The 16449-nt window shown below is 38.0% G+C and overlaps 1 protein-coding gene across 5 annotated transcripts in view; it reads right to left on the bottom strand.

Annotated features, from left to right (window-relative positions):
* Window positions 1-16449, bottom strand: part of LOC144690336 (guanine nucleotide-binding protein G(I)/G(S)/G(T) subunit beta-1) — a 76853-nt gene that overhangs the window by 15935 nt on the left and 44469 nt on the right. For 4 of the 5 annotated variants that reach the window (XM_078557696.1, XM_078557693.1, XM_078557695.1 and 1 more), the window contains exons 2-5: window positions 13326-13433; window positions 10499-10537; window positions 2964-3070; window positions 422-485 (exon numbers count right to left, since the gene is read on the bottom strand). In XM_078557696.1, coding sequence (XP_078413822.1) covers window positions 422-485; window positions 2964-3070; window positions 10499-10537; window positions 13326-13382 — 267 coding nt within the window. In that variant the 5' untranslated portion in view covers window positions 13383-13433. Of the gene's footprint in view, window positions 1-421; window positions 486-2963; window positions 3071-10498; window positions 10538-13325; window positions 13434-13823; window positions 13948-16449 lie in introns of those variants that run through there. The other variant, XM_078557694.1, reaches the window with a different exon arrangement.

Genomic DNA, 16449 nt, shown 5'->3' with positions numbered 1-16449 from the left:
CCACCCTCGTGCCACCACCCCCGCCTCCCTCCACATTGTTTGCTTTTTTCTTGAAGACAGTGGCTCAATCTGTAGGTGCCAAAAACCCTCCTTGCACCTCACACAAACGGCCATTTATGTAGACAGCAATGGTCGTCAGCAGGTTTCCTGACCATGGAGGATGTAACTGAGCCTCATCTGTTAACCACCTGACATTTATGTATCATACATGGCTTATTTATACAGCAGGTGATGCCATTACCTGCAGAGCTACTGGAGATAATATTACAGATTTTGAAGTTGTATAACTATTGTGATCCAAAGGGTCCAATAGTGCAGTTAAACAAGGGTGCTGTAGGTATATTTTGAATGCCCGTTTGTGTTGGGTGCAGCCATGGAAACTTTGAGCCAAATTCAATTCCAAAATTCAGATTGGGCTCACCTTGTTTGTGGTGTAGCTATCCCAGATGATCAATTTCCCATCCTGGGAGGCACTGACTAGCAGTCTATAGGGAGAAAAACATGAAAATACAGCTGATACCACTTTCAGAATTATACCTGGAGTAGGTCCAACCATAACATTCAAAATTGATCTGTAATTTCTAAAATAAATTCAAGTATTTTAACAGTTCATGCATACCCTATAAACAACTTTATTTACAGAAATTAACACCCACAGATATATGCTTCACATGACAAATACAAGCAAAGAGTATTCCCTAAAACATTTGACTCACACGCGGTTAAATATAGGCAAGTCACACAGTTCTCAAAATGACTTCACTTCACAAGATTTTTTGCTCATCATATGCATTAAACCAAGTTCAGTGAAATACTAAAGTGATTTAAAAGCGAATTTCTTGAATAAACAATCAGATTTAATGTAGAAAGTGTACAGTGGGTTTCAGCTTTGCTCATTACCAAAGTACTTTAACACCAAACCTTTTTTAATACATTTCATTATAAAAAGTTCCTTTTTGAAAAGCTTAATTTTAATTGATTTAACTTAATGTTTTGGAGGTAAACAATATTATTCTACAGTTTAAACACTTAAGTGTACTTATTTTATAAAACATGTCTCATGGCATTAGTTAGCTTTAACCTGATGCATTAATGCACTTGGTACTAGGTACAATTACATTTTCCAAATTTTATCAAAATACAGATAAAGCTATTAAGAATTTAACATTTTTTCCACATTTTCAAGACTTCTCATGACAGATGCAGCTAGATACATCACGGATTTTCCTTTGTACGTCATTAACTATCAAGGGTTTAATAACTTGAAGCAATAACAATGAAGGTCTGCAACACACTTTGGAATCTAAATTAAAAACTAATTCTGTTTTTTGTATGCGTTTGAATTTTAGTTACAACACATTGCTAAGGCTTGTGTTAACCTAATCACTATGCAATTTAGCTTTCTGCATATTGTTGCCATTCTTAGGCTACAAATATTTTAACAAATTTAATCTTTGAATACAATGCATCAAATTCAAGTGATAATTTAAAATCTTTTCAAAGGTATACCACTATATGCATTCAGCATTTAGGATCTTTAATAAACATATACTTCTATGCAAGATTTAAAGTTACAGGGGCCTGTAACTATCAAGTTTTATATTCCATTCAACAAAAAAAAGCACTTATGTGTGTCGTGTTATTTTCATGAAACGCGGGCATAAACAGCAGCTGCTAGTGGTAAACAGCAAGCCACCTGATTGCAAATGCAGGAGGGTTCTGACGATTAACTGCTTTGTGCACATATATATATTAAGCAATGGAATGTTTACTAAAGTTTGTGTTCCAAAAAACAAGCATGATTTAACAATGAAAATTTTGGAAACAATAAACACACCTCTTAAGAAGTTACATTTAACTTCCAAGTTGATGGCAAAGGATAAATATCTAAACTATATTAATGCACGTCTGATGAACAAAGGGAGATGTTTATTTTACCTGTTTGCTACTACAATTTGGCAAGTTGCTGAAATGCTGGGTCAGACTGCTCATCTACAAGATGAACAAGCCCATTCCCTCATGGTCTCCAGGGTATAGGTGCACCTAGTCACAAAGCAGTTAGATTTCCCTAATGATCTGATCCACACCTGCTTCAGTTTAATTAACCAGAGTTTTGGTTTGTACATTTATCCATCCAGATTTCAAAAATCTGGATGCTTAAACCCTTCTTTACATGAAGCATCATCTTGCATTGAAAATGAAAATACTTCCAGTGTCAGAATATGCAAAACTTAAAATAAAATCAATACATCAATGATGCTGCATTAATGTTAAACCTTTTGTTGGCACATTAGTATTTGTTCCATTTATTGTCTTACAGTATTAAAATCTGGTTTGACTGAACACTGATGTGGATTTACTGAAATCCGTACAAGTATGAATGCAGCCAAACAGGTTTCTCAACAAAAATAATTACATTGTGATTGGCCTTATTAAAAAACCGTCTATTCCAATCATTGTTCAGTTTGTAATATCGGCATAATTAAAATTTTAGTGGCATCAGAGAAAGATATTCCATACTTGAACAATGAGACAAAGTTGTTCACAATGGAATTAGGTTAGTTAACTCCCTTAACCAGAGGAGCTCTAATGCTAAGTTACTAGTAAGTAGTACAGTGCTCTAATAGATCACTCACTTCAAAAATTGATAGCAATTTCTCTGTATTAAAAACACTATATGGTTAACATTTCATAATGTTTTTACAGATTGCCACTCGTTTATGTTGTGCACTGGTCTCTCTCTCCAAAGTCATTAGACAATGAAAACAGGCCTGTTGGGATTAAGTAGCAAACAAAATTCCATTTAAAATGGCGATGTGCCAATGACAAGACTGTTTGTTAGCTAAATTTTTTTTTAAAAATCCTAATGAACTTACTTTATCCCATGCTACTGCTCTAACAATCACTATCCTTCTGAATCTATAGTAACACTTAGAAAACAAGAGAACTAATGATGTACACACCTGGAGTCAGTACCCCAGTGCATTGCATAAATCTTAGCAAGGTGGCCTCTTAGTGTTCGCCTGGTACGCATCTGAATTCGACCCACTGGGTCGATGTTAGCTGTAATCTATAGAGGGAAAAAAAACGTCAGCTTGCATCAGGGAATCTTTCCCATATTATTCATTTCATAAGAATTTTAGAACCATGACCACAATAACCATAAATCTGAAACCATCCAATCTGAAAGATTATTTTGTATTTAAAATAAAAATATCAAGTACTGGGAACACTCAGCAAGTCTGACAGCATCCAAGGAGAGGAGAGGAAAGGTTTCAAGTTAAATATGACTCTTCTGCAGAACAGTTTTGAAGAGTCATATTCAGTTTGAAATTTTTCTCTCTACAGATACTGCCAGAACTGGGTATTTCTAGCACTTTGTTTTTATTTCAGATTTCCAGCATCCTCAACATTTTGCTTTTATTTAAACGTTTGTAGTTGCTATATTTATGAAGCTGGCAAATTAAGAAAGAAAATTAATGAATCAAATTATGTCACGTTCTTTTCTGAGTAAGGATGATTTAACAACAGTTATGAATAGAAACTCAGATGGACTCCCTACTAATCTCCCTAGCTCATGATCACCTCCCCAAGTGCAACACCCCACTGCTATCCAAGCTGAGATCAGTTAACTCACCGAACACACAGATCCTGATTTATGTTTTAGTATTAGGTAGAAAGCTTAAACAAATTGTGGGAAAAGTGAATTACTTGACACAAAGGTGATGAAAGATCCAAGAAACGTTGAAAACCTGATGGTGAAAACATAAAATAGGGGACAGGCAAGGAAGTGGAGTAACTGCACTATCAGATCAGCCGTGATCTTATTGAATGGCGGGGCAGACTTGATGGGCCAAATGGCCTAATCCTGCTCCTACTTGTGATCTTATGAAAACAAACTGTAACTAACTGTAAAAAGCTTGGAACTAAAAAAGGTACAGGAAGGAAAAGCATTTCATTCACTGATTTTGAAATATAAAAGGAGTGGGAGATTTATGCAGGGTTGGTAGTTGAGCATGTCATGAATTATAACAAAGTCCATTCAATGATTTCTCTTTTCTGTAGAGCATGTCCAGTGGTATATTTGTGGATAAGTGGGCTGGAAAGCCATTTCCTCTCTGAAATTTGGTTATGATGTGTGGGGCAATTTAAATCTTAAAATGTTATGGACAATATTTAGATTTAGACTTCTTAATTTTACCAAAACCTCTCTCACCAATGCACACCAAGTATTATCCTACTCTAGTAGCAACTTTTATGAAACCTTTGAATTAGACTATAGTACAAATTATAGACTCAGGTTTATGCAACAATTTTACAGAGCAGTTATAACATGATACATCCTGAGCCTAAATGGTGACAAGTGGCAAAAACTTGTTAAATCTGTGTCATGCTCCAAGGTGAAAAGAGAAACTATTTTAACTTCAATTACTTCTAAAGGTTTCTTTTTTGCTTGAATTTTCTTGCCACATTACAGAATGTGTAGGATGAAAATTGAAATCCAGCAGGTATAAATGGAAACAGGAAAAAAGTTTTTTGGCTGAATGTTGAAATAAGGAAATCTAGCCATCTTTGTAATGTGAACACAACCAGTTATTTTGCTGACTTGTATATTGTAGAAGGTTTTATGCAAACATTTCAAGATGATATAACAAGCCTTTAAAAAGAGGAAATATGAAATTTCACTGACCATTGTATATAATCTGGCTAACTCTGCATTGTAGATCACAGGAATCCATTCAAATCCACGTTATATTTATAGAATACCAGAATTTGTTTTCTTTTTAATGTTAACCTTTGACAAGACTTGTTCCAATAACAAAGAATTTTAATATCCTTCCATTAGAATATTCATTATTCTGGGAACAATCGTGTTTTCGATGACTCATCACATATCCCCAACTAGTGCAAACAGTATTTCATTAATTACTTTTTAAAAAACTTTACAATTTTCAAAATTCTTATGTCACTCCCCTTTGCCTTTTGTTTCCAATTAAAATTTTTTTTTAAATTTCCTTCAACGCTACAACTTTTTATTTGTGGTATAGATCTTCCCGTGATTAATATAATTCCTGTAACGGGGTGCCTAGAACAACAAACAACCAAGATGTCAATGTCTTCTATAATTTATCAACTGCTTGCCATAAATCCTTTATATTTAAAATCCAGAATCCTATTTTCTTTCTTAGACCCCGTTTTGCCAAAATCATGAAGTTTTGAAAAGGTAATTAATGAAATACGGTTTACACTGGTTGGGGTGGCACAATCGGTTAGCACGTTCTGCTGTTAACTGAAAGGTTGGTGGTTTGAGACCACCCAAGGAAGCTCATGGCTTTGTGCGTTAATGGTTTTGTTACAGGATGGGGCTATGTAGTTGCATGATCCACTGCCACTGGGTAGCATACTGTGACAAGCAGCCAGGTGGATAAGTCTTTCTTGTTTGTACACAGCCTCTGCATCAAGATCCTTGTAGTGTCACATGGCAACTCAGCACCATACAGCCCTAGGTTGAACTGCAGGGGTTCTCTGTGAAACCTTGGCCTCCAGCAATATGATTTACAGGCTCAATGGCGTGGGGACACACCCTGGTGTCCATCAACCAGGTCCCAGCTATGGGTCAATTAGAACTCACTTCCTTGTGTCAAAGGCATAGGAGTGGAGTCCTACAGGCCTCTAAGTGCCTACCAACTGCAACTGAGCGGGTCCTGGACATGGGGACTCCCAACGCTGCTCTGGATTCAGTCAGAGGTCGAAAGGGAGATGCAGATGCTGGGCAAGTCTGTGCCTCCAAATCCTGTCCAGGTTATGCAGCCAAAAAAAAGTGGAGAAGACCATTTATCCATTACCAGCAAGTGACCAACACGGTAAGTAGCAATTTACACGTTATAAGCCCAGTTCAATGGCATATGGATGGTGCTTCTAACGGTGGGAAGCATCATTATATACTACTGCACAGTCACCATCCACCTCAAGCTGGGTAGCCTGCAGCCACTAAGGTACTGAGCTGTCAATGTTTGCCTCTCTGTATGGATACATGAGGATTAGGGATTCTATCCTGACAAGCAGACAGAAAACGGGTACCCAAGAAACAAAGAGTGAAGATTTTCAGGCTTGGAAACTGGAAAGGCAGGACTGTATGTTGTGGCTTGCATGATGATTTGCAATCAACAAAAAAATGTACATAAACTCCAGCTGACAATCGATGCAAAAGCGACACCAGCTGTCAGCAGGAATTTGTCACAACGACATGTGGTTTCAGAAGCTTTAAAGCAAGATGCCAACCCTGCAAAGATCATCCTGCACCACCAAGGGGCAAGTTCTTGCGTGGCACTTCTGGCAGACTTTGCCTTTCCAGAATCAACTTGTTCAGCCTCAAAAGATAGGGCCCACCACCTGTGGTTAACAGAAGTTAAGGAAAACACCAAACTTAAGGAAAAAACATATAACTGCACAAAGTTGAATGGCAGGTCAGATGACTAGTCAGAATATAAACAACGGCAGAGAATAACTAAAAGGTTAATGAGTAAGAAATAAAGAGTGAGAAATGTAAAAATGGATAGCAAGAGTTCCTACAGGTATTTTAAATGGAAAAAAATAAACTTGAGTGTTGGTCCTTTAGAAAGTGACAATGTGCAGCTAATAGTAGATAATAAGGAAATAGCGGATGGAACGAACAAACGTTTTGCTTGTCTTCACTATAGAGGATGCAAAAAACATTCCAGTAATAGCTGGTAAATATGGAGGTGGAACTGAGAGGAGAACTTGGTGAAATTATAATCGCTAGGGAAGTAGTATTACGCAAAGTGATGGAGCTGTGGGCTGACAAGTCTCTGGGTCCTGATGGACTTCATCCTAGGGCCTTAAAAGAGGCGGCTAATAGGTAGTTGGTGTTAATTTTCCAAAATTCTCTAGATTTTGGAAAGGTTCCATCAGACTTGAAAGTAGCAAACATAACAACCTCTATTCAAGGGAGTGAGGCAGAAAACAGGAAACTATAGGCCAGCTAGCTTGACATCTGTTGTGGGAAGGTGTTAAGAGTCAATCATTAAGGCCATAAGATATCGGAGCAGAAGTAGGCCATTTGGCCCATCGAGTCCACCATTCAGTGAGATCATGGCTGATCTGATAATCATCAACTCCACTTTCCTGCCTTTTCCCCATAACCTTTGATCCCGTTACTATCTGTCTATCTCAGCCTTAAATGTACTTAACAACCCAGCCTCTACAGCCCTCTGTGGTAAAGAATTCACAGATTGACTACCCTCTGAGAGAAGAAATTCCTCCTCATCTCTGTCTTAAATGGGCGACCCCTTACTCAGATTATGCCCTCTGGTCCTAGACTCTCCCACAAGGGGAAACAACCTCTCAGCATCTACCCTCTCAAGCTCTCTAAGAATCTTATATGTTTCAATAAGGTCACCTCTCATTCTTCTAAACACCAATGAGTACACAACCTCTCCTCATAAGAAAATCCCTCCATACCCAGGATCAACCTAGTGAACCTTCTCTGGACTGTCTTCAATGCCAGTACATCTTTCCTTGGATAAGAGGACCAAAACTGTTCACAGTATTCTAGGTGTGGTCTAACAAGTGCCTTGTATAATTTTAGCAAGACTTGCTTATTTTTATACTCCATTCCCTTTGAAATGAAGGCCAATATTCCATCTGCCTTCCCTATTACCCACTGAACTTGCATGCTAGCCCTTGCGATTCATGCATGAGGACCCCCAAGTCCCTCTGTGCTGCTGCTTTCTGCAGTCTTTCTCCACTTAAATAATGTTCAGCTCCTATATTCTTCCTGCCAAACTGCATAAGGAGGTTACAGCTGGGCACTTACGAGAAACTCAAAGGTAATCGGGAAGGGTCGGCATGGTTTTGTGACAGGGAAATCACATTTAAATTATTTATTGGAGTTCTTCGAAGGAATAACATGCACTGTGGATAAAGGGTAGCCTGTAGACATGCTGTACTTGGATTTCCAGAAGGCATTTGATAAGGTGCCACATCAAAGGTTACTGAGGAAAATAATAGCTCATGGTGTAGGTAGGGGTAACGTATTAGCATGGATAGAAGATTGGCTGGCTGGCAGAAAACAGAGTATGCATAAATGGGTCTTTTTCTGATTGGCAGAATGTGGCGAGGAGTGTCCAGCTAGGGCCTCTCAAATTTTCATAATTTATGTCAATGACTTAAATGAGGGGAGTGAAATTGCAGATGACACAAAGGTTGGTAGGAAAGTTTGTTGTAAAGAGGAGGCTGCAGACAGATCATAGATAGGTTGAGTGAGTGGGAAAAATATGGCAGATGGAGTATTATGTGGGAAAAAGTGAAGTTGTTCAGTTTGGCAAAGAGAATAAAAAAATGAGTATTACTTAAACAGAGAACGGCTGCAGAATTCCGAGCTGCAGAGGAATCTCGGTGTTCCAGTGCATGAGTCACAAAAGGTTAGTATGCAGGTAAAGCAAGTAATTAAAGTGGCTAATGAAATGCTATCCTTTATAACAAGAGGAATTGAACATAAGTAAGGGTCAAAAACAGAAGATGCTGGAAAAACTCAGCAGGTCTAGCAGCATCTGTGGAGAGAAACAGAGTTAATGTTTCGAGTCTGTATGACTCTTCCTCAGAGCCTTCAGGCCCTTCTTAAAAGTAAGGATGTTATGCTTCAGTTGTACAGGGCATTGCTGCGACCACATCTCAAATATTGTGTGCAGTTTTGGTATCCTTATTTAAGGGAGGATGTAAATGCGTTGGAAGGTCAGAGGAGGTTTACTAGACTGATACCTGGAACAAACAGGTTGTCTTATGAGGAAAGGACAGACAGGCTGGGCTTGTTTCCGCTGGAGTTTAGAATAGTGAGGGGTGACTTGATTGAAGATCCTAAATGGTACTGACAAGATGGGTGTGGAAAGGATGTTTCCTCTTGTGGGCGAGTCCAGAACTAGGGGACACTTTTAAAATTAGGGGCTGCCCTTTTAGGACAGAGATGAGGAGAAATTTTTTCTGAGGGTTGTGCGACTTTGGAACACTCTGCCTTGGAAGGTGGTGGAGGCAGGGTCATTGAATATTTTTAAGGCGGAGGTAGATGGATTCCCTTGCCTAACAAGAATCTAAGGTTATCGGGGATAGATGGGAACGTGGAATTCGAAACAAACAGATCAGCCATGATCATAATGAATGGTGGAGCAGGCTCAAGGGGCCGAATAGTCTACTTCTGCTCTTATTTCACATGTAAAAGTGCAGCAGTTGATCTCAATTGATCACACCCAAGTTCTGAGGCTGCATTCCCATCATCTCTTGCAGATGGAAGGATGCCAGCCAATCAGGTTGAGGATTTGTAATGAGTCATTAAGAACAACATTATCCCCAGAATAGTGAGGGGGAAATTAGAATTTGATATTGGAACAAGTCTAGCTTTCCTTAAATACTTACTTTGTCAAACGTTTAAAAAATATATAAAATGGAAGGGGGATTGGAGTGGTTTTACCTTGGGTGGGAGAGCTAACATAGCTATAATGGCACAAATTACAGTCTGTTCTGTAAGTTCTGTGATTCCAAAAACATAACATGGTTTTGATTGAATTTCTGCAATCTATAATGCAAGAGTTAGCCAGTTTGGATATCATGGGTCAGTGTATTTTTTGTATTTGCTCTCTTTTTAAAGGTTTGCATATTTTATTGAAATTTTGGCCCAGAAACTCTTGCAGTATACAACTCAGCAAAAATTGGATAAAGATGGCTAGATTCACTTATTTCAACATTCAACAAACCTTTAGCTGCACCCTGTAGGATTTATGGATAATATTTACTCTCTAGACATATTTTGTTTCACTGTTCTTTTACCCCCAAATGTACTGTCACATTTCTCTTCATTCAACTGCATAGGCCACGAGCCTAGTTCACTGACCTGTTTATGTCCTCCTTCAATTCCCAGAGTTCTTCCTCACATCTTGCGATACTCCCTAGTTTGATACCACTCAGCAAACTTCAACGTTATTCCTGCTCTTCCTACACCCAAATCATTTATGCAGACAGTAACAATTGTTCAGGGTTGCAAGACCCCAATTTGTTAAACATACATTTATTCCTATTTTCTGTCTTTCAATTATTTGCTTCTGCTAGAGCTATATTCTCTTAACTACCTCATACTTCAATGTTTACAAGTTTCTTCCACATTTTATCAAATGCCTTTTGGAAATCCATTCATACATTATTGACTGCATTTCCTTTATCAATTCATATTCCAATTATTTCAACAGCAGAAAAATTAAATTAGACAAACACAACCTGCCCTTTACAAGGGCACGCTAGTGGCCTGACTGGCCTGCATCTTTCTGAGTACCCACTAATGACAACTGACAAGGTTTATTCTGTAGTTACCCTTTCCTGAACAGGCACATTTTCTGAAGCTTTTAAATAAATTCCTTAAGAATACCAAAAGATGGAAAAGCTTGCAAAAAATCTAATGATTTGAGTATGCCATCACTAATTATATCCTTACCTGGGCCAGAGTGGCATCTGCACATGCTTTCCTGGCATCCTAAAAAGGGAAATGGAGACAATAAATAAAAAATGCACTAACAAATTCCAATAAAAGCCCTTCTAGAATGATCAATACCTTGGAGAGCATTAATGTAATTCTATTTAGCCCTTGCAAAATCTTAATTAGTCAGTTTTGATTTTTTTAAAAAATTCTTTGGAATGTGGAAGACATTGGCAAAGCAGTATTTGTTGCCCATACCAGGGCACTGAGACAACACAATGCGGAATTGGGGCTGTGTAGGCCTGACCAGATGGGATGTCAGGACACTGATGAACCAATTGGGTTCTAAAAATTCAGCAGCTGCCATGACCATTTTTTTTAGGTCTTGTCAAGATGAATTAAATTCAACTTCACAGCTTGCTGCAATGGGATGTGAATTCACGACTTCTTTCTAGTTGCTGTTCAGTGCCATAACCACTGGGCTACTATATCCTGCTTAACTTGGAAGCTTTCAGAACAGCAGTAAGTGTTAAACAGATAACAGAAAGTGAAAACGCAAGTCAGAATACACTAATGATGATTACTCTAGCTTGGGCTCAGTAAAGTGATACTCTAATGCCAATAAAAGTGAATAGCCTGAAACACAAATTCATCAGCCCACCAGTCAATTCAGTTTAATTACACTTTGGTTGTGCTTACTTCAAGAGATACAATTACCAGAAATGGCAATAATCCTCTTCTGCAGTTTCAAATGACTTTTTAAAAACCCACTAACTTCTCCACTAAAAAAAACATGGTAAGGAACAATGACTCTCCATCAACATTCTTTGTCAACATAAACAGATTTTTCTTTCTTAGAATAACAAAGAGAAAATTCTTAAGATATTAGAGATCTCATACTTCCCATTGGAAAATAAAATTAAACATCCAGTTTATTTCAAGAGCTCACTTATCCACTAATTTTAATCATTTACATTGTGAAAAAGCCCAGAGATCCATGATATTGGAATAAAACTCAGATGTAATCTACTCAGAAATGTAATCTATTTTTCTGTATTTGAAAATGAATGATTTGCCAGAAATTTCTATATGCTATGATTGTTAGTTGCCAGCACCAGTTGTGAACTCAGATGACGTTGTGCCCATGCATTCTGATTCTACTTTCAATGTTTTCCTGCTCTCCCCCAACTATAACAGTGTCAAAAAGGGAAACCCAAGAGGAAATATAGATCAACTCAGATGTTTTTCATCATGTCCTGGTGAAAACATACTGGTGGTGCAATCCTTCGAAACGGAACCTACTTAATCAGACATATCTGTGCAAATTATGTGCTTGCTGGGTTGGATTCTTATATCAAGAGTGGGTCAAATTTAGTTGGTTCATCTTAAAAGATGTCCAGCTAGATCAGGGTGGCAGAATGCGAGAGACACTGGTTATTCATGTCTGAGCCCCCAGTTCAAACGCAGGCCAATGAAAACCTCCTCTGTCTGATGGTTGTATAAGTCTTAATCCAGCAATTGGAGTTATGGGCCTACAGCACGAATCTGTCCCTAACTATCTCAGAGGCCACAGGGTGGCTAGTATGGGAGATGGAAAAAATGCCACAGGGTGCAGCATAATGCTTTGAGGGTGGGGCCAAGAGGTGTTGCACAATTCAGACCCCAGGTGCTTGAGATGAGAAGAGTTCATTTTCCCAACATTAGCATTTTCAGCTTGAGCACTTTCCATGGTTCACAATTCTCCAATTGATTGCTTCTGCAGGGCCTTATCAACTGCTGGAGAAGCTGCCTTGTTTGGCATATCCCACATCAGTTTGTTCCTGGCTACATAATAATTGGTGTACTTCAAAAAATATTGTGTGAAGCATTTTGAAACTACTAGGTCAGGAGGAGTGTTTGAAGCACAAATACTGACAAGATGGGGTGAATGGCCTGTTTCTGTGCTGTAAATTCTATGTAATACACCAATACATTTATATACATCAGCAGTTGAACCAGTTTAGGTACAGTGCACACAAATTTCAACAACATCTGCAGCTGAAAGGTTCCAATGTGTTTAGATTCTTCACCCATTCATTCAGCAATGGAACCTTTGCTGTGGATAGGTAATTTGGATCATGTGCAAGATGGACCACGGAAAAGTCAGTTGCCAACTAGGTAAACAGGTTTTGCAGTTACTGAGGCCCATAAAGCTTCTCATTCAAAGCTTGCCATAAATTTTCACAAATAATCTGACTGCCCTCAATCAAAGTAGAGATTGAAGATATAAATTTTTCTGATCTGTAAAAACTATTTCACAGGTCTTTGACAGAACGTTGTTGGAACTTGGGTGTTCGGGAACATTGGTTCTTAAGCGGACACTGTATATTCATGAAACATCAGAGTCAGGAACAAAAGAAAAAGCTGACATTCAGTATCTTGAACGAATGGAGACTTCCAACTTGCTTACTACAGGTTGGATAATTTCAATTAAAGCACTGGTACTTTGGGGGCAAGGAGATTTCAAATTCAGGGGGCAGATAAACAACCTAGCTAATAAACCCCACCAAATAGTACTCCCAACTGGCAAATCACAATGCACATCAATAGCAGGCCTGAAACACTCATCTTTCTCACTTCCACCCCAACTCCCTAAATGATAGCATGCCAAGATACTGAACTTGCCTATACAGGAAACTGCAGACAAACCCACAATGTACCATTCACAGCACAGCGCACTGATAGCAACACACTGCCATTCCTTTCAAGTTTAATTTTTAAACACCTGCCTACTTATGAATTCAAACCAAACTAAAATTCAATAGTTCTACATTTGCAAGTGTGGGTCAGCTGATGCAATACTCACTCGGATCTGATTCTTCAGTTGCTCGGCCTCCTGACGTAACTGATCTAGCTCACTCATTTTCCTGTACTAAACTTGTGCTTTATTGCCTCCACTGGGACACTCCAATATCTGAAAAAGAAACCATAGCAAGTCACAATCTGAAAAAGATCAAAGAGATTGGAGGAAAAAGTACATGTCAGAACCCCTAATATAGCTAAAATGTAGGAGAATTAACAATAAAGTCAAAAAACTGCACTACAATTCTTTTGTTAAAAGCTCTATAACTTTTAGGCATTAGCAAAATTCATAAGGAAAGCGTATGCCAACACGTACCAAATGTTCATCAAAATTGCAAGTAGTACTGAGAATTGACTTCAAAAATTTTATTCCAAATTTTTCATATACTAAATATATAGCTTTTCTTTTAAATGCTCTTAGCACTGAGGGGTAGAAAGAATCTCCACCAGCAACACTGTCTGAACCAGGAGATCTTAACATTTTCAACTATTGCATACTTACAATTACCACTTGCAATTCCTTTTGAGTTTTTAAATGCTAGCTTGCCCAAGTGATTCAACGCTTTCCTACAGTCTAGTCTATTTGCTATGTGTGCATGGCTGTGTCTTTCTCAGCAGTATAATTCACTCAGGCTCAGTGTTGTTGATTCCGATGCTAAGCCAAATCGGTTTAACAAAAACCTGCTGATTATACAAACTCACCGCAATCCATGACCCAAATCCAGTTACTGCCGTAAGACATGTAATTTACACTTACACCATTACCTCTCTCCATGTTAAGCAAAGAGAAAGCTGGAATTTAGATAGAACAATGGCCAGGTTCCTTTCATAGCTGGAGGTGAAATCACTTAAGATGTGATTTTCTGAGAAATGAGAACTATGAAAATCACTTTGGTTCCTTTCTTTTCCTTTACCTGGGCAAAGAATCTACTTGCCATTTCACAGACATTAATAAATCAAGTTGCATTAGCTGAAATGATTGTCCCAGCTATTAATTTTGCCGTTATGTTACAATTATAATGGATAAGTCATGTGATAGCTCCAACTGACCTTGCTTGGGAACTACTGTACACTTTGTACATCCACTTCCAAGATTTCTTGAAAAATCCAAACTACAGAAGCAAACCTGACCAACTGAACTTCTCAAACATTAAGACTGTTTCCCAGTTCAAGAAGCAAACTGGCAATTAAGCAAAATATTAAGCATCTGCTTTTAATTCTCATTGAACAATTCCTTATCTTTGTAACTAGAGATAAAACTTTACAACATGAACTTAAAATGTAACTATGGCTGACAAAATTCACTGTCCAACTTGCCAAGATGGCAATTTTATTTGATTTGAAGTGAATAGCTGGATCAGTGCTGCACCAGGATTAAGTCTCAACTGCAAAATGGCTTCCAACCAGCACGTTGATTGGCCCATTCTCCTAAACTGGGGTTGCAGCTAGGCAATGACACTAAATCCTTTAATCTTTTTATTAAAAAAATGCCAGGGTTAATGCTATCAGAACACTATCTAATCCATAGGGCTGTCAGTACCATTTACTGCTCAATGTAATGAATGACCTCTATGTCATTTTAATCATACTAATTTACTCACTTACAGTGTAGCTTTAACTTTCTCAGTAACTGATGCATCTAGACAGCTCCAATAATACAATGGAGGTCAAATTTGGGGCTTGCTATGTTACTAATACTATTAATTCTTTTCAACTGGTTCAGTGTTATGGTGATATTCCAATGATTCTAATATGTTTAGGTTCTCCTATAATGCAGAGTCAGAGACTGTGCACTGGTTCCATGTAACATTCACTATACTGGCCCATGGATTATAAATTTTGCTTTGAATTCAAATCATTGGTTAAGTAAATTTGACTTTATTTTCAGAAGTACAGAGCCCAGGAATGATCCTAAGGTCCTCTTCAAAGTCTGTACTACAATTGTGGTGACAGTCTTTAGAACTGCTGAGGCTTCTGACAAGTTTTATCATCAGTGAAATTCATGTTCTGATGTCAAGATGTCTTGTAAGTAAATTGAAAGTTACAGCCAGTGAGTGGAGGGTAATTTTAATATCAACTCACTGGCAAACAAAAGAAACCAGCTGGCATCAAATATTGTGCTCTGCTCTCAGTGGCACAAAGGCACTTCCAGCTAAAGTAAAGATAATGCAAGGGCTTCAGCTTGTGTGCTAGGTTAGACTATGCTTTGCTTAAAAACAGCAGATAGAAAATAATTGCAACATTTAAAACCAGTTTCCACAGGAAAGCCCTGAATTATTTTTTAATAATTTAAGTTTTGTACATATTTTCATTTCTATATGCCCGTGAGAAAATACATGGCAGAGTGTACGTTACTTAATATGCTCTCAGCTTACTAGATGCAGCTTTTCATTTATTTTGCAAGATATTTCTATTAATAAGCTGTTGATATAAAGTGATCATCAATAAGAAGTGAACAAAATGAAGAGTACATCAGGGCTAAAGTATAAACCATGAATAAGACAATTGCCAGGTCTGCAACACATTTTAAAGATGGCTGGTCTAAATGTGGGCATGAACCACCTCTTTAAAAGCAATGCCAGTTTAGTGTCAAGTGACCAATACCAGCTTTCAATCAAACATCATGGACAGTCCAGATATGTAGCATGCTAAGATTAACAAACCAAAAACAATAGGAGCCAGAGGTGTGATATCAAATGAATTAAATTTGGAGTCAGGGGTTTACAGGTTATCCAATAACATCTTGGGGAATTTAGGCAAGGATAAAGTAATTTCGATCCTCGGACATTTGGTTATGATTAGGCACAATGAAGAGACACACTTGCCCCTTGTGTAAATTCTCCAACATTTCAAGGACTGTTTAAAGTGTTGGTTAGTCCAAATAGTTGATTGGCCAAGTTTGTTTTGGGATCTGTATTTCTGCAGCAGCTCACACAACCTGTGTGCCCCAAAGCACTTTACAGTCAATTGTATACTTCTGAAGTGTCGTCACTGTTGTAATGTTGGAAATACAAAAGTCATCTGTGCACAGCAAGCTTCCATGAATAGCACTATAATAATGACCAGATAATGGTTTTTTTTAAACTGATACTGATTGCTGAAAGAACACGGTCATGGATGTAATCAAT

This window comes from Cetorhinus maximus, chromosome 15 (genome assembly GCF_964194155.1).
Source record: "Cetorhinus maximus chromosome 15, sCetMax3.hap1.1, whole genome shotgun sequence".
In the NCBI taxonomy this organism is placed as follows: domain Eukaryota; kingdom Metazoa; phylum Chordata; class Chondrichthyes; order Lamniformes; family Cetorhinidae; genus Cetorhinus; species Cetorhinus maximus.
This window is presented reverse-complemented; position numbering and strand designations above follow the sequence as displayed.